General features: G+C 44.5%; 1 protein-coding gene across 1 annotated transcript in view; it reads right to left on the reverse strand.

Moving 5' to 3' along the window:
• Positions 1-21,226, reverse strand: part of PAPPA (pappalysin 1) — a 174,752-nt gene that overhangs the window by 100,506 nt on the left and 53,020 nt on the right. Inside the window, exons 4-7 of the mRNA XM_021551415.3 lie at positions 17,453-17,746; positions 13,379-13,571; positions 7,186-7,307; positions 1,239-1,746 (exon numbers count right to left, since the gene is read on the reverse strand). Of these exons, the coding sequence (XP_021407090.2) occupies positions 1,239-1,746; positions 7,186-7,307; positions 13,379-13,571; positions 17,453-17,746 (1,117 nt within the window). The remainder of the gene's footprint in view (positions 1-1,238; positions 1,747-7,185; positions 7,308-13,378; positions 13,572-17,452; positions 17,747-21,226) is intronic.

Genomic DNA, 21,226 nt, shown 5'->3' on the forward strand with positions numbered 1-21,226 from the left:
AACTGTATCTGGGATGACACTCAGTTTCTACAACAAACTGGTACCTTTGCAATGTTTCCCATTTCAGAGCAATCTCACACCAACACAACTTGGTTTAGTGACCCATGAAAGCAGAAAATGGAAGTGAGTGAAACACATTTTTACACCTGAACATGCACTGTATTTCTTTGCACACTTTCTTGAGCAGTTAATCAGTGCTCCAGCACTGAAAGCCCTGCTCTCTCCTTTTCTACTAAAACATTACTTTCAAAAGATTGCCAAGGAAATGGTGACCATGTTATTCCAGAGGTCGTCATTTAGGTTAGCTTAAAGATTTAATTTGTCATATCTTAGGTAGACAGCATTATCCTGTCTAGTTAAAGAAAGCCTGACTGACACATCTCCATACAGCCAGCCCAGAGTTGCCTCAAAAAGTATCCATGAAATCTCAGGCATCTCATTTGGGTTTAATGCTCCTGGTTTCAGACACAAACTATGAGGTGATCCTGACTTGGTAATTCTTGGCATGTCTATCTAGTTCAACACCTTAATAATTGCGGGAATCCAGAGCTTCCCTCTGGCTGCCCTGGCAGGTCTGGGACCCTGGCAGGGGTCAGGAACCCCCCTGGACAGAGTCCCCAGAGACACTGGCTGTGATCTCTGTCCATGGAAAAGAGTTTTCAATCTTACAGGATGAATTACCAGCTCTGAGTGTTTGATGTAAGTAATAATTAAGTGTGGCACGGGTGCAAAAGTAAAATTTTAGGATTCTAGATGAGGGGTCCAAAGGGGAGAAGATGGAGGAAATTGGGTGTGCCTTGTCCTTTTTCTCCTTCTTCATGCCCTCCATGTCTCACTGTGGTGTTGGCATTTTTCTGTTGGTTCAGGCTGGGGACACACTGTCCAACGTAGGTGACAGATATTGGCACGTTATTGTAAATGCAGCCCAGGGAGTTTCTGGTATTTAATGTTTGTAACATCCCACTGAGGGCAGAGCCCCACACGCTGCCCTGCAGGACAGAGCTGGGCAGGGCAGCAGAACATGTGAGAGATAAACAGAATAAACAACCTGGAAACCAGCACAGACCAATTATGGCTTCTTTGGCAGCGGGGCTGAAAGACAGAGACTTTCTACAATCTCAGAGTCATCAATACCTCAGATTCTGACAAATAATCACTTGTAGTGCTGGACATTAGAAGGATGGGAAGAACAGGGCATTGTTTTGATCTATCCAGCTCTCTGGAAAGCAGCTACTTACGTGTCGACAAACCTCCTGCTGAGGTTTGAGATGACCACTGCAGATCCAGACTGGAAAGGGGGGTCCCGGACCACTTTGTACTGGATTGGTTTGCAGCCTGAGCACAGGGTGCTGTGAGGGACAGAGCTCAGCATGGCAGCATCAATTTCCAGGTGCTCGTCCAAGGTGTAGATCTGGATCCCATACACCTCCTCTCCCACTTGTCCCACATCCAGCTTTATGGTCAGTGGGATGTCACAGAAGACGTTCTGTGGCCCGAGCGAGATGTTCTTCCCGCTGACGGTGAGCAGCTTGATGTCATTCACTGCTCCACTGGAGTCCCAGTCTGGGGACACGAACGTCACCCAGACCGTGAGGGACTCTGGAGTCAGGGGGTAGCGAAATTCCAGCTGCAGGTAGCAGCCCTGGGGCTCGGGGCAGGCTGGGGGCACCGTGTGTTGGTTGACGGCTGAATTGGGACTCCACGTCCTGACGCTGGATTTGCAGGGCTGCTCAACGTCAGGGTGCCCTGGAAAGGAAGGAGGAAGCAAAGAGAGGGCACAGAAGTAGGAGTTAGAGAACATGAGTTTTTGTTGGCATCAGTTTAAAGCAGACTGGCAACAGGAGAACATATCTGTCCAGGAAACCAATTATTTACTTCACCAGAACAGGCGTGGCCAGCATGGGGAAGAGGAACAGAACACCAGTGTCTCCTGTCCAGGTGGGAGACACAAACCCAGTTTAAGTGCCCAGCTGGACTGGACACCACACAACACACTCTGTGCCAGTGCAGCTGGACCTGCATTTCCTATTTCTAGTGTTTTTCCCTGTGCCAAACAATGGTATTTTCTACCTCTTCCACTTGGTAATTTACCTGATAAACAGAGTCACTTTGCCTCCAGTTCACCTTCTACTTATTATTCCCTTGCCTCTCATCAAAAATACAATCTTTTTCCCTTTAACAAAGACAAGAAAAGAGCCTTTGTTTGTTCCAAGAAGCAGTTGTGCTGCTCAGGGGTAACTCCTGTGGCATTTACAGGTTGATCTAGCATGTTGTGCAAGGCCCCTTTTTTTGGAGGCACATGGAGCACAGGTCTGAGCTGTCTCTTTGCTCTCATTGTGATGAAACAACAGGCACTTGTGCTTTTACTCTTCTCACCATTGGTTGTGTTCAACTACATGGGAGGTAGTACTAAAAAATAATGAAAGCCACAATGCTTGCTGGGTTCCCAAATACTATGGTAACATTACAACTTGGCGTGGAGTCATGGACTGCAAGATCCAGAGGGGTCAGACGGGTGGAACAGTTGGTAACAGAATCCAGTGAGAGCTATAAATTCCCTTTTCCTTCCCAAATAATCACACAAAAAGGGAGGCAAGCATGCCAGGGAGAAGGCAAAGTACAGAAAAGAAGATAAAGAAAGGTAATGAGAGGAGAGAAATGCAGAAAGCGAAGGGGATAAAAAGGACAGCACAATTGTTTGTAACTGAGGAAAAAAGCAAGATAAACTACTGGGCATACATGGACAAACAGGACATCACTACTAATTTAAAGAGAAAAGGGCAACATGTGAAGGTTACTCTGATTGTCTGTGATTCAATGAAGTGTTAGAAATGTGTCTCTTTTGTCAAGGATAAACAGCTCAGGGAATTCTCCTGTTCATACCAAATGAACCCAGATGCAGAATAGATTTCCTGGCAGCCTTCCTGTGATTCAACGTTATTGTCCTGCAGATGCCCAGCTTTTCATGCTTCCCCCTCACCTCCCATATCCCAGAGCCCCACTCTCCTCCTCACAGGGCACAGAGAAGAGGGAGTGCCACTAAGAGCAACATCTGGAGAGACCACAGCAGTGATACATTTTGAAGAAAGCCAGAGGTCCATTTAACACGCTCGAGATTCCCCCCCTGGCAAGTGTGTGAGCCCTGTGGATAATCAGTGTGAGCAGCAATACCCCATTCAGCTCACGTTATCTCACCCTCATTGCTTGGCTGAGCCCTCTGACGACTTTCTCAGACCCACAGCAAACTCCTGCCTGCAGCCCTAAGGTCTTTTTAAACTCCAGTATCTCAGAGGGCTTTGGAAAGATGTGTGAATTTTACCACTGCCCTCTCTCAGAAAAGAAAATGGAGCTAATGGCTCACAGCCCAGTACATCCCCACCTGGGATCCTGCAAATTCACCTCTGTCAGTTCAAGACCTCGGTAAGACTTAAATTCCAAACAAACCTGCACGTTTTGGTAGATCAGTGTACAATAGCTGGAGATGCATGAATTGGACTCAGCCTCCAGGGAGCTTAGCACACAGAGCATTACCCCAAAACAGGTGGCAGATTGTAGTCGTTCATAAACTAAAAACCTCAATGAAGCTGAGATAAAGAGACTCTTTCTTAAATATTATCCAACACCTAGACCTTATGGACAAGGACAAAAACCTTATTTCATGTAACTGGATTTCTAGAGCTAGGTAAATACTCTGAAAATTTCAAATATTTGTATGCAAAAAGAAAGGGTGTAGAAGTTATTCTTCCCTCTGCACTCAGATTCTGAAAATCCTTTGCCTTATGAGACAGCTCAGACACAGAACAGAATCTCAAGCAACATCACGTCTTGCCTAACACAAAACAGGAATGCGAGGTTTGTGAGGAAGAGCCAAACTCCATGTCCTGTTTGGAGGGCAGGAATGGCAGGTTAGGAGGGTGCTTTTCCCTAGAATGCTGTCCAACAGCCTGGTGTGTCAATCCTTCATTGTGCAGTTAAGTGCAGTCCCAGGGATGAATCCCCAGCACAGGGACACAGAGCCTCAGAGGCCATCTGGCATCAGGAGTCTCTCAGGATATCACCCCTGCTACAACTGCAACTCGCCTGCCACATTCCTTAGGTGGTCAAGATAAAGGAACCACCCAATGGGAGGGACTCCAGTGTCCATATGGGATAATTAGAATACAGAAGGAATTGCTCTTGAGGGAAATGTTAGGCCCAGGAAAAGGCTGAGCTCTAGAGCAGTGCAAGGCAGCAGCATTTTTATAATAATCTCACACTTCTCTCAGTCAGCAGTCAACCAGGCAGGAGGAACTGACTGATATATGCATATATTGCACAGCAAGCAAAGGTACCCACTGGGCTTGAGCCAAAATCACCTTTCTTACATAAAACCCCCCTTTGACAGAGTTATGGAGGTGCTGTAAGGTTTGTTGACCTAGCTGGTGCTGCTGGTGAGAATCCAGGTAGGTTAGAGCCTTCTGGCTCTGCGGTGAAGATAAAGAGTAAATCAGAGCTTCCTGATCTCATAAGCCTTCCCACAACCCCTGACAAGGAACAAGCAGCCCCTCGTGCAGGGGCCACAACTGGCTGAGAAAGAACCATGGGATGCCTCAGCCTCAGTGTTGGATCCCACCATGCTCAGGAATCAGCAGGGAATTAGGAAGGACACTGCTCACAGCAGGGTTTTGCAGTGGGCACAGCTCCCACAATAGTCCAGACCACTGCTGGTGCAGCTGCCTGTGGCAGGAGATCTCAGGAGAATGAGATCGGGCCAGCCAGAGCTGCCCCAGAGACACGTGAGGAGTGTGCCTTTCTGCTCAGAAGCTGCATGATCCTACAGAACATTCTCCATGAGTGTCATCTCAGATTTTAAAAGGAATTAATTTTGGCCGTGCTTGTGCCTCCTTTGTCTTCATTTTCCATGGACATTCAAGCAGTGGAGATTTACACCCAAGAACCCCTGCAGAAAGTGAATTTAAAGCTTGACGCCTTGAGCACTCACAGATAGACAATTAAAGAAGCCAGACAACGATCAAACTGCTATTTGTAACTCGGACCAAGTGCAAATAGGCAGAGGGCCTGAATGGCAGCGAGTGTGGTAGTGGAGACAGAAAATCATGGAGCAACAAACAAACAAACACCATAGACTTGGTATATTTTCTACCCTAAAGTGGCAACAACTCATTAATCACGACTACCAAACTTCTGTTCCATAGAAATGGCACAGGAGCAACTAAATGAGACAGATAAGGATCAGACTGCACCCTTCATAGTTAAGAACATGCAGGCATACACAGCAAGAAGAGGAAATTAAATGCAAAATGCTGCTGAGTAATAAATCTTAGAGTAGCTTAGTTTCTCTAGGAATGATGCCTCTGGCAAGACGTGTGAGATCTAGAAGTTTTCAAATCAAAGCTTGGTGGAGAAATTTTGATGGGACTGCATATTTCAATGGAATATGCAGTCCTTTCAAAATAAAAACACTGAAAAATTGGGTTTATTTGGCCAAAATTTTATCCTGGAAGAGAAAATGGCAAGCAATTTTTAACACTATTGGGACATTGTGTTTTGACATTTTTGTGAGAAACCTTTTCGCTTTTGCACCTTGAAACACTTTCCATTTTCATATTCAAAGTTGCTTTTGCCCTAGATTCTATACTAAAAGGGGATATTTTCAAATGTCATAATTTAACCAAAGTTCATATGAGCTAAACAAAACATTTTGGCCATCCTCAAACACTTTTTGTTTTTAATTTTCCTTCATGGAGAATTTCAAAAGTTTCAAGTTTTGTTCCAAATGAAAACAGGTTTCAAAATCTTGTAATCCTTGGCTAAGTGGAAATTCTACCTTCTACCCTGAACTACTACTGCAAGTGATCCAAACTTTGCTAATGCTGTTTACTGGGTGATCCAATCACCCTCATACCCAGAGCACTGCTTCCCGGGATGGAGCTTCCACCCAGGTGTGCTCTGAGCTGTGCCCAGCAGCCTCGGATGTCATAAAATCATGGAATGGTTTGTGTTGGAAGAGACCTAAAAGCTCCACCCTGCCATGGGCAGGGACACCTTCCACCATCCCAGGCTGCTCCAAGCCCTGTCCAACCTGGCCTTGGACACTTTTAGGAATGGGGAAGCCACAGCTTCTCTGGGTACCCTGTCCTAAATTTAGGGGGTGAGTCAGAGTGAAACACAACCTCTGCTGGGCCCCCACCCTGGGACATGGTGTGTGGGGCAGAGGACACTGACCACTGTCCCACCAAGCAGCAGGGGCACAGCTCATTGCACATGCTGACCTTAGGACAAGGGAGAGCTCCTGGGCAGCAGCCCAAATAATATTCCATACAGAATAACTTCCATGCAACTTCCTTTAGTTGCAGGACAAATAAACCCTTAACATAAGGAGGCATTTGTATAATGAGTTTGCAAAATCCAGGGTTGTCCTTGGGGCTCAGTGGGCTCACCTGTGTGCTCATGGAGAAGCGTGGCTGCTCCGGAAGGGAAAGCTCGTGAGGGACAGACTGAAATAACTCTGCTCTTTCCAAACTGTGATTTGGGATGACTGACCTTTGCCTGGTGCAATCTTAAATATGCTCCACCACATACACCCAGGGACGTAACGGAAGGGACATGTGGAGGAGTTAATGATGGAGATCTAATGGCACTGCACAACCAGCCCTGCAGACCATTCTCCCTCCAACAGGCTCCAAGAGAATGACTTGCAAAACATCCTGAACAAGAGGGCTTGACGTGGTCACCTGCATTCCTGCTGCAGGCAACTTGCCCAAAGGGCAACCTCTGTCCAGCCTGGCTGCGGCAGCCGACTGTTATTCACCACAAGTGAAGGCAGCACAAATCAGGCCCAAATAAAAAACAATTCCTCGCTTTTGGAGTTAGAGTAGAAGGAGTAAACAGGTCCCCTGAGGAATTCGTCTGGCAGACGTGAATGGTCAGCATTTCTTGGCACTCTGCTGCTTTGTGAAATTCATGTTCAGCTCCTGGAATTCACTTAATTCATGGGCAGGGGCAGGACTCAGGGGCCAAAACACAGATATTTGAGCCAGTGGCATTCCTTCAGTGTTCCTCTGTCCACATTACCTGCAGGTATAACCAATCACTCCCAGATTCTCCCACTGTCTTTGTGGCTCTCCCTTTGCTCTGTCCCCCCCTCTCTCCCACTGTGTGTCTGTTCCCATTCCTGTGGCTTACCTTCTGCCTCCCGTGGGCTCCAGTGCCCCGAGGGATCGCAGGGCATGGGAGAAGAGGCGCTGAAGGCGTATTGCACCAGGACTCTTCCTTCTGCACACAGATCACATGCTGATCCCACTTCTCTAGGAGGCCAGGAAAACAGGAAAACACACCAACTTAGTAACAGCTGAATGAGCTGCTTATTCAACTATATTAAAGGCAATAAGACTTAGAATTCAGGTCCACTTAACCCCCTTTTCTCAAGGCACTGATGAAAGTGTTTTCTGATGCTGACCTTCTGTAGAATTAAGTCAAGAGCCTGTGTAAAAAAGCATTTTTTGAGCCCTCTGTCCAACACAAAATGACAACAACCTATATAAATGACAACATTCACCTATATATTTTTCCTCTTCTGCACTGGACCAAACCATGACAAAAGAAAACACACGTTGCTCAGGGGTTCAAGCAGAGAAATTTGCTTCAGGAGTTTTCAGATCTATTTCTGCTCTCACCATGGATTTATTTATTGCTTGAACTTGTGGCGTCTTTAGGATTGTCCTACCAGCAAGATTGGCTGAGCAGGGATATCCAGTTAAACACCAATTCACGAATTATTAAATGGTTTCGGTTGGGAAGGACTTGAAGCTCATCTCATTCCACTCCCTGCCATGGCAGGGACACCTCCCACTATCCCAGGTGCTCCCAGCCCTGTCCAACCTGGTCTTGGGCACTGCCAGGGATCCAGGGGCAGCCACAGCTGCTCTGGACACCCTGTGCCAGGGCCTCACCACTCCCACAGGGAGTAATTTCTTCCTAACATCTAATCCAAAACTACCCTCGGTCAGTTTAAATTGTTTTGCTAATACATTCACAAGATCAGGGTTAAAGTTGATGTAGACTGGAGTAACTCTAATATCCTCCATAAAGTTAAGCTGATTTATAGCAGCTGAGGATGCAATTCACACAGTTCAGCCCTATGTTCCTTGGGGTCACAAATTTGGAACTCTTTATGAGCCAAAGTACATGGTTATTTACCCCGGTAAGCTGCTTACTATTCAGAATTAATTGTTCTGCTTTAAGGAACACTTTCTGCTGAAATGGAAAGTTAAAAATTAATTATTCTAATGATCAAACACACCGGAAAGGACAGAAGTTTTAGGCAAACAATTTGTGTGCAACACAGTGTACTCTCTATGCTACTCTAGTAAGAACAGCTTGAGTCAATTATTAAATAATTTATATCAACTATTATAATCAGCTATGCAAATTTTAACCATCATAACCACCACTGCATGATTTATTTCAGCACTGCTTTGAAGAGAGGACTGTGATCCTCAGGCAGAGGTTATTTGGGATCCTCAGTGGCTGAGGCACACCAAGAGAGACAGTAACTGGCTGAACTTGTGCAGCTCAGGAAGGGATGAACCTGCTGAAAACACCTGAAAAATGCAACGTGGCAATGGAGCAGAATAAAGAAGAGGAAGACAAAGGTGGCCCCCTCTTCCTTTCATGGTCTGTAACACTGGTAATGAAAAAATGTGGGCATTTTGTGAGTAACTTCTCTTCGTGTCTCACTTCACCCACCTGCACCACTGGTATGATATTGCCTCTATTTCATTTCTCAGCTGCCTATTTAGCAGAGGTTTAGGTGTCTGACTCAGCTTGCCTGAATAATACATGCAAACCCAAAATTTAAAAAAACCCCAAGAAACTTGAATAAATGGTCCTGAGAAATCAAAATGTAGAATTATTGTTGTGCAGTTGTTCTTCAGACATTTCCACGGCCACTCAGGATAGAAGTCCCTGCAAAAATGATCTTTCAGTTTCTCTACAAAGAGACTCTGCATTAGCACTTGGTCCTGGATGAGGAGAGGGCTCTGGAAGCCAAGTTTCCACAATTAGGATTGCTTTTTACTCAAATTAGCAGCTATACAATTTCATCACAGGCTGCCATGGTGGAAAAAAACTGTAGGCTTATGGACAAACATTTCCTTTTACCAGTGAGGACTTGGAGGTAAGAGAGAAATCACAAGGAGCATCATGTGGGAAAGGCTATGAGCAAACTTTCTCTTTTTACTTTTCCAGTTTGGGAGCCAAACTCAACCCTGATGCAATTCCACTGGCTGAAAGGACTTACACAGGGGATGACTCCTGGGTTAAAGTTTTTGGTCTGCAGGCTCTTGCACACAAATCCTATAAAGAGCCATGAATGTCAAACCTAATTATGGAATTGCATTTACAGGCTTATGAAAACCTAAGCCAGGTCCTTATACCTTATGAAACCATAGACAACAAGAAAAAATGAGCATAAATTGGTGCTCAGAAACCACAATTAATTAGGAATGATAGCCATATCTGCCACCTTATACACGTGGCACATGTGGCACATGACTGCCCAAAGTGCAGGCTAATGGAAAATCTAGACTTTTCTGTTTTCTAATAAGCCAAGTACTGGGGGAATTCCAGCTTATGAAGTTCAGAGCACAGGAGGAATTAATTCCTACAGCATGATATTTCAGTGAAGTGGGTTCAAAATCTAAAGATTACTAGTGAAAAACAGACCATTTCCTTCAGGGCCAGCACCAGTTCAGTAGGCAACTCAAAACCACTAAAAATCTGTCATTCCTTTGGGTAAAGAGTGCCTGTTTATAGACTAAATTTGAGCTGCTGTACTTGAAATTCAGGATTGGTCCTCTCCCTTCTAAGGCACTGAAACTTTCCAGCAAGGTTTAACAGAGTGATTATCAAGCCCAGCCATCTCTGGGACACCACACTGACCAAAATATTTGCTTGCTAAGAATGAGATAGAATCAGATTCATGGAAATTAATGCTGTCACCTCAATGAAAACTTGGAGAAAGATGCATTCAAAAGATTTCTGCCCAAATTTGCTGCAGAGCCCCATGACAATAACTGTTCACATCTGCCCACACATCTCAGACAGGAGGTGCACGAATGGATGTTCAGAGGCAGCAGATGAGCACATCCAATGGACACAGTCAGGAAATGAAGTGACTTCTCTTTTTCTTGCTTGTTTTCACTTGTTTCATTTGCTTTATTGTTATTTTAATATTACACGTCATTGTGTGTGCATTTTTTCATACTTTTTGAAAGGGAGGATGGAGAACGGGAAGGATTCCAATCCTGTGGACAGGACCTACAAGAAGAAATTCTGGTTCTAGATATATTTGATTACTGGGGATATTTGGGAGCCCAACTAGCTGCTGGAGCTTAGGGTCAAAGCATCTTGACAAATTTACATGCAGGTAAATGACTCTCTAGAGTGAGAGAGCAAATATCAATTGAACACTCTGAAGAAGCCAGGAGGGTCCATCAGGAAGAAGATTTTACTGCTGTGCACAACTCTTGTGTCTACTTTTGCTAAATTATGAGAATGCAGGGGAGCCACCCCCAAATTTACAGGAACGAGGAGTTAACATTGCTTTCTGCCCCTAAATCCATGTAAGTAACCACATAATTTGAAGACCCTATGAGGAAAGCATCCAATGCCCCAATGACAGAGTTAGATCTAAGCAGGGAACAGAACACGGTCTTTACTTCCATGCCCCATCTCCCTTCAACCTGTCAGGACCTCCCACAGATACAGGCAGCCCAGTGCTGCGTTTTTAAACAGAAGGCTAAATTTTCCCTCCCTGACTTTCATTAAGCAGAGGTCACTGCCTGTGCACAGCTCTGGAGAATAAAAGAGACATAAAAGGAACTTGAGTTACGCCGAGCACGCCCACAGCAGCATTGTAATTGGGATCAGGAGTGAGCTCTGGGAGTGAAATTCCTCCTGTTCCCCACCTCCAGCACTCGGAACAGTCCTGGAGCAGGGAAGCTGGACCCAGTTTTGCCAGGAACCAGAGTGGAGGTGTGCTGCAGGACCACACCTGATGTGCTCCTGTGGGAGCACCGTGAGCCCCCCGAGCCCTGCGGTGTTGACGTCAGGTCTTCATTAACAACTGTTTTGCGCTGGAGATCTACTTCTATTGGGCCACAACACTTGCTAATGTAGCCAGAGCCATTCATCCTTTGAAGGCCCTTTTACACTGTCAAAACAGCAAGGAAGGGGCCTCTGTGCATTAGAATCCAGGCCCAAGGCACTCAGCAGCTGAGTATCAGTCTTCTGTTTTTTACATGAATAGTCCCATTGAAGTGAATGAGTTTATTCATTCAAGTGAGGCAAGTAAAATTTGGGCCAATGGTGTGCACTTTGTGTAGAAATATCTGCAAAGATTTACAGTATTCCCACACACAGATAAGATTATACTTGGCCAATTTTACCTCCTACTTGTCTTGCACAGTGACCCAATTTCACAAATTGATACAGGCATGAGTCTCTGACCGAGCAGAGCTGGACACGGCGGATCTGGAAGTCCAGCACGTGGGCTTTTCCAGGATTAGTCACTAGAATAAATAATACTATCATCCTTGTTTTGATTAGCAGATCAAAAATTTGAGCATGTTCTAGGCAGGATCATTTTTATATGTTTCAGTGACATTTTGAAATGGTCACGGCAACATTGCTGTATCCGTTAGCAGTGGGAATCTCATTTTAACAAGGAATTGGACTCCAAGTATTTGAGGCTGTCTCTTTAAATCTCTTCAGTAATACTGAGCACACAGATTTGAAAACCCAAAGGACTTTTTTTTTTCCTGGAAAATCACTCTTTATTTAACATATGATAACTCTGTTATGAAATTTTAGATTTAACGGGCTATCCACTGTGTGTTATTTAAGAAGCTAGTAACTAGAGGTTATTAAGAACATATTGATTGAGTTATAAGAAATATGTAATAAAGACATATTTGGTTACATAACAATTAACTCTGCATCAATGTGTTTTTTAGAGGCAGATGGCATTTATTTAACACACAATAAGCATCTTCTGAAATCTAAATTAAATTGGAGAAACTTAATTTACCTAAAAATGATTATGGGCTGAAAAATTCTGAATTAATTTTCAGAACTGTATGAGTCTTTTTCGCAGGTAGGGAATAAAAGGATTTGGTTACAAAACTATAATTAAAGCAAACACAGTTCAGAGCACAAGACCTCTTTTTATCAATTCCTAACAGGATTTGATTTCCCTCTCCATATTAATCTGCAATAAGGGTGGAAAATCTCATCTGAGCAGAAAATAACAGCTCTCTGCCTAGTGGGATAAAGTACAAGCTGGCCACTGAAATGGCCATGGTGTCCTAGCAGTGCTGGAAGGAGTTTCATCCCTGATGGAGGCAGTGGTTTCAAGGTGCTCTCCCAGCACAAAGCAGCAGTGCTGAGGCAGCTTTTTGGGTGCTAATACGCTTGTAAATTTGGCCTCCTGTGCTCTGAACTGCTGCGCTCCTGAAGGACACTCCAAGTTTGCTCTCTATAAAACAACAAAGCAAGAGGTGGAGAAGAAGTGCAAATGGGGATGTGAGTTAATGGTAACGTGAGAAGGTCAGTGAATTGGGAAGTTCTCTGCCAGGACTCCCATAGCTCCTGCAGTTCATCCAAGAGCTGCACAAGAGCATTTAGATGAACTACCCAGTTACTCATGTCGTACTGGGGCAGAATTGCTCTGAATGTGGGCTGCAATGAGTGCAACTCCTGCCCAGAGCCCTACATTTTCCATTATTGACATCACATAGCTGCATGGCTGCCAGACAGGAATACACATCCCTACGCTGACCTCCAGGACAACATTCACATCATATCCAGGGCTCTGGGACTTTGACTCTGCCTTGCTCAGTTCCCATCTCACATCTACAGCTCAAAGGAGGAGGTATTTGTCCCTGTCCCGGTCCAGTCACCTCCTTGCCCATGAGCTCTGTGTTGTAAAAACAAGATCCACTTTGTCCTTGTAAAGGGAATGTGAAAAGGGAAGAGGGGGGAACATGCAGGCACAGCCAAAGCCCACAGGTATTTGTGAGCAGCAACAGCAGCAGGAATCACAGGGCTGGAATCTTTGATTGAAAATTCCTCCCATAACATATGGAGAAAGATTTGCCCTTTACATGGCAAATCAATGGCCTTCAACTGAGTGCTACAGGCTGAGAAAGGAAGAGCAGACAACAAATCAATAACCTCCTCAGCATGAACCAATTTAGGAAAGAGCCTTAACCCAGGCTGAGCACTGCACATGACCAAGCCGCGCTCCTGGAGCGGGGCCTCCAGTTCTCCCTTTCCCATTTTTCCAGCACAAAAGTACAGAGCAGAGCATGGTCACCTTTCAAAGAAGTGGCCATCGATGGGTGGAAACCACTCGAGGGTGACAGAGGTGGAGGTGCGAGCCACAATCTGGGGGGCAATCGCCACGGGAGCTGGTTTCTTGGTGGGCTGCCAGCTCTGGTAGACGAGGTCCAGGTAGCAGTGCATCCTGGCCACCTGGTTGGGCGTGAAGGAGTCGGTGCAGTCGTCGTCTGGAATTCAAACAGAAGCCACGTCAGCCACGTGGGAGAGGAGGTGGGAGCAAGGGGAAGAATTACGACCTGGTGAATGGCAGCTCCTTGGAAGGGCCGGGCTGGGATCCCACAGCACTCCAGAGTTAATGGTCTGTGAAGGAATTAGTGCAGCCATCACTTGTGGAGGTAGGTGAAAGGAAACAATGGTTAAAAAGGAAGGAAATAAATCAATAAATGTTCCCTCCCCCTGACCTGGGATACACCTGAAGCACACAGAAATCATCCCTAAACGAGGCAGACACATGGAGGGGAAGAAACAGAAAGCTTCAGTGCAGCACCTTCTGCTCAGGATTTGGGCCACCAGTGGAGCTCTGGGTTTAAAAGAATTTCACATTTAAAATAATATCTCTGAGAAAGAGATAAGGAAGATGGAAGGGTAAAGGAGAAAATACTGACTGGCAGTCATGCAAACTAAGGGCAACAGACTGTCAGATCTCTTAGATTAAAACACCAGAGAATTTAAAAATGCATAACTTTTAAAGTTCTTAAATTTTCTAATGAGCAAATAAAAATGTTCTGAAAGATCAATTCAAAATATCATTCCAAACACTGATAAAAATGTAAATTTTCAGTGCATAAAATAACTTCAGTCCTATAAAAAATCTCCCCCATTACCAACAAGATTCTAACCCCTTTCTGAACATTTCTTGATATTTCTTATTTCTTTTTAATTCAAAACGAAGGAATAATTATGCTGGATAACTTCCCATAAATACCCATTTCTCATTTCATCTTGTTTTCCTCAAACATGATTTGGCAACAAGAACACATCCAGTGCCCTCTGAACACCATACAGCTTTACAACTACAATGCCCCAGAGTAGCAGAAAATTGCTGTTTCTCTATTGTGCAGATCCCAGAGGGAATAAATATGTTGTGCAAAGTCACCCAGCAAAGCTACGCTAAGGAACTCAATGCTAAGCACTTCAACCATTTTTCTGGTGCTCTTCCCATCAGTTGAAAAGCTCTTGAAAAGACAGAGTGTTTCTTCACGTGTGCCTGCAGAGTTCTGAGCCCAGCAGAGCTCGGTCCCAGCTGGGATCCAAACACAATGACAGTTCTGCACAGGTCAAGTGCTGCACTTCTCTGGGAAGATGCAGGTCACCGGAGGCTGCTTGGGAGCTGTGTGTAAGTTCAATATTGTGACAGCGTTAGGAGATACTCTGATGTTTGCAAGTCTGTGCCCTGCGGTACTCCAGAGGAACAAGAAAATATGAATTTCTTCTAAAGACAAATGAGTATTTGCTGGCTGATTTAAAACCTGGCCACATCTTCCCAGAGATGCAGGCAAAAGGAGACGGCTCCTGTCGGGATCCTGCTCAGACTCCAGCCCTCCCACAGTAGGGACACACCAACTCACTTGTTTTCCTGTGTCTCTCCCAGTTCCACTGAGCAGTGACACTCCTCTGATCAAACATGCACAGCAGATAGACACACACCACCCGCTTGATAATATCTACAAATCCCTGTGGGTATGCAAAAAGCTGCTTAAATGTGACATCTCTGGATTTCCTCAATAATTATCGATGGTCTACCCCTGAGCACGCTGTAAAAGCCATAAATATTCTTCACGGAAGCAGAGAAGGAGACAAAGGCCCTTAATAGCCATCATAAAAGAACAATAAAATATATATCGGACAAAGCAGTGGGACAATGGCACAGGAGAAAGATGACCTGCATTCTCAATCTGTTTAAACATCAGCACAGCCTGTGTCCAGGGGGAGGGGAAGAGAGGAGAGGCAAGGGAGAAAGATGTTCCACTCAATATCAAGAAAGGTTTGAGATCCTCAGATAAAGCAATAATTAGAGAAATTCTATACTTTGCTGGGATGATTATGCCAACAGAATTCAGAAGAATTCATAATGATTTCATGGAAAGTCATCTAAAAGACTAACTAATATTTTATTTGGGTACACCACAGCTATTTGGACTTGTAAAAATAATTTACAAGTCCTATTTCTCACACTACCTAATCTTTTGGCCATTGTAACTTGTTATTCCAGGAAAAATAAAAATTGTCAATCAAAGTCTGTGCTTTGCTCAGGGCTGGGGGTAGCTGGGCAGATGGATGGGACAGGAACAGACAGACAAATACAATAAGATCAAGCTGTACATGAGCAGCAAAACATAAATGAAAGAAAGGCAATTCCTAGAACTGCATGACCTCAACCTACATGTTTCAAAGGTATTTTGAGAGCAATTTGATATCCTGATATATTTTACTCCACTGGCAACAACAGAAAAGCAAACAGATTCATGCTTGAGCTTTAGAGATATCTATCATGTCACTTCACTTGATTTTTCAATGGAAAAGAAGAGGTTTCAGCTCAGAATACCAGCACACATGTAGCTCCCAGGAGCAGATGGGTATCTCTGTGGTCTGCCTTTGCCTCAGCTCCCGAGTCAGCTGGCAAGGAAAGTTCTCTTTGGGAGATAAGAGCTCAGAGTTTTGAAACAGGCACGCTCCACCTCTCACCAGATCCCCACGAGGAGATTTGGTGGGGGGATTTTGGCATCTGGAGTGGCCCTGTCTTATCTGAGGGATGTTACCATGAGGCTGGACTTGGTGCTCAGGCTCCCTGCCTGACCACAGGCACCACAGCACAGAGAACACTGAGGCACTGGCTTGGTGTGTTTGTCCCTGAAAGCACCCTCTAAACAAACAGAAAAATAGAGAGAAAACTTGGCATTGCTTTTAGCTAGTGCCACAAAGGGCATAAAAGCATTTTGGTTATAAATCATTTCAATCCATGCCCCAGATGACATTAAACACTTTGCTTCTCTACAGTTTTATTATAGAATAAGCACTCCTGTGACCTTTTGAGTGGGAAATCTGTGTTTTTGCCTGGAGTATAAAGGTGCCCTTCAGTGTCTGTAAGTATATTGGTTGCCTTTAAAATGTTGTTGATTCTGTCAGCTCACTGTCATGGATTGCCACTGCAGAAAGACCCTGCGGCCCAAAATAACAGGAAAAACAAGTCAAGATATCCCCTGTTCCTCCTGAGAAATAACAGAAGAGCTTTCAGCTCCCCTTGAGCTTCCAGAGGTGCATCAAGGACCCCACTCCAGCCTCATGCAGTGGGCAGGGTCACAGGAGCAAATGCCCTCTTTGGGATTTCTCTGTTGGGATAATGCACATTTGGGCAGCAGAGCTGTGCCTGCAGAGTTGTAACCACATCAGCTTTTGCTTTGAGGGGTGGCTTTACCACACTGATATGGAGCCTCTGTTGTTGCCCTCCCAGTACAAACCAGCACAGCACACTGGTAGTCCTTGACTAGGCAGAATCCCACTATTCACATTCTAAAGATGGAACTGGGATGTGGTTCCAAATCAAACCCAAACATGGCATTTCAACAGACACCTGGAGGCATGGGCAGTGCCTCGTTAGCTGTCCACTTGTCACAGGGTTATCCGACAGCTTTGATGGTATCAACATTCATATGACATTCTATATGTCCTTGGGAGAGTATAAAAAATCTCTGGATTTGAGTTTTTCAAAGACCTCATAGATCAGGCATCCAGATCTCAGAGAAACAGGGTGTCAGGTTTGCTGTAGAGCCTTTAGAAGCTGTTTTCTTAATGCTTATCTCATTTCTTCCATCCCCCAAAACTTCTTCCTGGTCTTTGCATGAAACTCTGTGAATTTGGGGGAAAACTGGGATAAAATAAAAGGAGAACTAAAAGGGATTCTGGAGGCTATCAAGTCTGATCCCTCATCAAGCCAGGACCTAGACCTTTATCAGCATAAAGAAATGGACTGGGAATTCAGGGGTAATACCTGAATTCTTTGTTCCTGCTTAGCCACAGACCCCCCAGCAACCCCAGCAAAGGCCAGTACCTGCGTAGCTCATGAAGTTACTGAAGGGCGTGTTCAGGAAACTGTGGAAACCACAGGTGTCATTGCCAGGCCCAGGGTCCCCACACAGCTTGTGCTTAGGAGCAGGGTTGGTGTCACTGCACAGGTCCCCAGTCTCGAAGGAGGGCTCCGTTTCCATGCACGGGTCGCTGCAGGACAGGATCTCAGAGATGCCCCTGAAGACGTGGTAGAGCCCCAGGCTGTGCCCAATTTCGTGGATCATGGTGTGCGTGTGGCCAGGGATTCCGTAGAAGGAGGGATTGAGCACGATGCCACCTGCAAGGGGAAAGAGAACACTTCTAGGTTTGCCTTGTGTTCCTCAGGACAGCAGGAGAAAGGGGAAACACCTTCCTAAGGGTAGGTCCTCGGGCAGTTTGTTGGATCCTCTGTAACACAGACAGGTTTTTGCAGAACCAGACACATTTCCTGCCCAGAGAAGTTTCATCTCCCCCTTAATCTGTGGCTCTAAGGAGGAGGAACTGTGGGACAAAGCTCAACATCCCAAACCAAAAACATTGCAATAATCAGTCTCTCAACTGAATAAACGCACGTTAGGTTTTTTGTTAACTTAGAGGAAAATCCTGCATGAAATTACTTCCTACTATGCTATTTTAGATAATGTCATGTGCTTAAAGAGTGTGACTCTGCCCAGAAAGGTGTAAGCAACATATTTGACACCAAGAGTCAAACAAAACACACCTGGAACAATCTGTGTATAATATTCCCCAGCGTAAAGATGTGAGAAAAGCTTATTAACTTCTGAAACACCCTGAGAATTGCAGAAGACTCCACCAATACTTGCAAATTAAGAGCTGGGCAAAGCAAAGTGTGCACACCCAAGGCTGGAGCAGTTTTTTCAGGGTGTCGTGGAGGCAGCTTTGAAGTAACTGTCAGAAACACACTGTTTATGTACTCAGAGAAGCCTAGCTTGATCTGAACTGCACAGTCCACTAATGAATATGCATTAAGTCTAAAGTGTCAAAAAAATATGAAATCCTTGAATGTGATAACCCTGAAAGAACTATGTGGTTATTAAATGTTTGCAAAGAAAACTAACGGTGTTTTCTGTTCTATGAATTAAGGGATGTGCAAATAAGCAAATGGCAAATTAGTGATTTGCAGTACACTGAATTAATAATATGAACTATATTTTTAGCTCAGTTAGATGTACCTTTGCATTTAAAATATGCTTGATATTTTCATTATTTAGCTTGTTGATCTCAACTTTTCCAAGCCCTTTATTTAAAACTCTTTTTGTGTCCTGCCTATCATGAGAAGAGGAGACTGCTTTGTAAAAGTTATAGTGGGAATATAAATCTTGGACATGGTACTCTAATAACTTATTGACAATGAGGAGAGAAAAGGTTTTGGCAGCAGGAACTTTATCAGTGGCTGTAGCATAGGGAAGATGAGATCATCTAGTTCTGATGCACCATAGACCCTTCATCCTCATCTGCCTGGAGACTTGCTTGTAAAAACCATGAAATTAGAGGAAAATGAGACCATGGCATTCTTAAGAAGTCCTCTAAATTCCACTCTCAAACCAATTAGGTCTATACCATCCCTCACACACTCTGGCCTGTTGCCTCTTCACAACCCCTGATGACATGACTGCCCCAGCAATCAATGTCAGCACTCAGCATCCCTACAGCTGCAAGGATTTAACTCAGATCTAATCTGAATTGATTTTTTGGCAATTTAAGTTCATGACTTCAAGTCCTTCCTCACACGGATATGAAGAACAGAAGATTCTCCTCCCCTTTCATCAGCTTTTATGAGATTGTCATCATCCCCACTTCAGGCTCTTTCCCTTCAGTCTGAATCACTGTAATCCCTTCAGTGTTTTCTTGGAGCTCAACCCTTTTCCTAGACCTCCCTGACTGTGGCTCTGCTTTGATTTTCCCCATTACCTCAGGTTTTCCTCTAAGAACAACGTCCAAAACACAACATGCAGCACTTCAGCTGAAGCTGTGTCAGTGCTGAAGGAGTACTTTGGATGTCCTGAAGGGACACACACATAAATATCAGGAGAAAAAAAAAAAAAAAATTCCCTCTGAGCAGGGGCACATGTGAAAATGTGCACAGGATGGAGAGGAATCCCATGGATACATACAAATACATAAAAATTGTTTTAAAAAAGAGAACAGAAAATCCGAATGCGCACACAAAAGAGTAAATAAAATCTGCCATGTTGCATCATCTTGTCTCCGATGCCACACATAGCATCTGCACCTCCTTTTCACAGCACTGAACTGCTCCTCACACCAGTTCTCCACATTCCCAATTAATTATATACAGACCTACCAGCATGCAGCTCAACAATAACCCCATGATTCCTCTCTCCCCCCCTCTATGCAATAAAAGTTCTGATTCCTCTGGTGCTTGGTCTCTACCAAGGTGGAGCCATTTATACACAGAGAGTACCCTGATATATTTTTTGGGGTTCTCTATCCCAGAAAGAATTCCAGAGATTTTTGTTTTTGTTTTTTTTTTTTTTTCCAGTGGCAGGAATATTGGTGAAATACCTCAGCAGGATGTGCCTTCAGTAAAGCTGGTTAAATTGTTCTGGCATTGGAGAACCCTGAGGCAGCTGGAGAGGGAGATTTTATTTTTGCCTTTGTTGAAAATTTATATTTTTTATAGCTGTCAAGAATCTAAATCAATTGCAGTTTTACAGAAAAGATAAACTCCCTCACCCAGACAATCTCTATCCCAGCCTTTAGATCTGCACCACAGGACATATTTCATATTTTTTATTAAGTACATATTGGATTTATAGAAGAGAGTAAAAAAGATTAAAGATGAATTCTTACAAACCAAGCACAGGTCTGGGAGGGCTGTTATGACAGGAAATTATGAGCATTATTTATTTATTTTTTTACTTTTTTTCCCCCCTAGCAAGTCAAATTTAATCTGCTGTCCAATGTCTATTTTTTTCTTGTGAGATCTTTTTTTGGTCAATGAAGTCTGTCAATGCTCTGTAGGAGCTGAATTTAAATTGTTTTGCTCAGGCATGATGCTGATAATTAGCTTAACGAAGTGACAGAAGAACTCATCAGGGCTTTGGGTGAGCCCCAGCCCTCTTGCCGAAGGTTCTTCTTGGCACTCTCCCCTTGTTCTCTGCTCCCTCCCATGGCAACACCAAGGGAAGCTGTGAAAATCCTCATTTAGGGAAGGAGCAGCTCTATTACAGCCATATCCCACTTGCACATTGACTGGGGCTAATGTTTCACAGAATCACTTAACCTTCTGGGTTGAGAAGGGGCACGTGAGAATCATCAAATCCAACTCTTTAGCAAATGGCCCACACAGAGATCAAACCCACAGCCAGCAATCCACACTGGTTGTCATCCCAAAGTGATAGAAATCCCATCACTGTGGGTGCTGGTCAAGGCTGGGGTTAAGATCTACCTTTGTTTTTGCCAGATGCTGCCTTAGGGAATGGTCACTGGTGGGCATTTCCAGAACCTTCTGGTTTGGGTGCTCCCAAAAGGAGCCTACAGAGATGAGGCTGCAGGCAAGCCAGAATGGAAGTGGTTTCAGTTCCAGCTGAGCTCAGCAGGAGTGTCAGTGTGTAAATGCTCCTCCTTGGGAAGGGAAGTTTGCTCACACATCTTCCAGAGCAGCTGCAGAGCTGGATGTTGTAATAAAACATTTAATAAAGTGAAGGAGGGCAGCCAGTGCCAACTGTTTGGTCTGACCATGGAGCCTCTCTCTGCTGTGGAGGCAGGTGACCATAAAGACATGGTCAAATCT

This window comes from Lonchura striata, chromosome 22 (genome assembly GCF_046129695.1).
Source record: "Lonchura striata isolate bLonStr1 chromosome 22, bLonStr1.mat, whole genome shotgun sequence".
NCBI classification, from domain to species: Eukaryota; Metazoa; Chordata; class Aves; order Passeriformes; family Estrildidae; genus Lonchura; species Lonchura striata.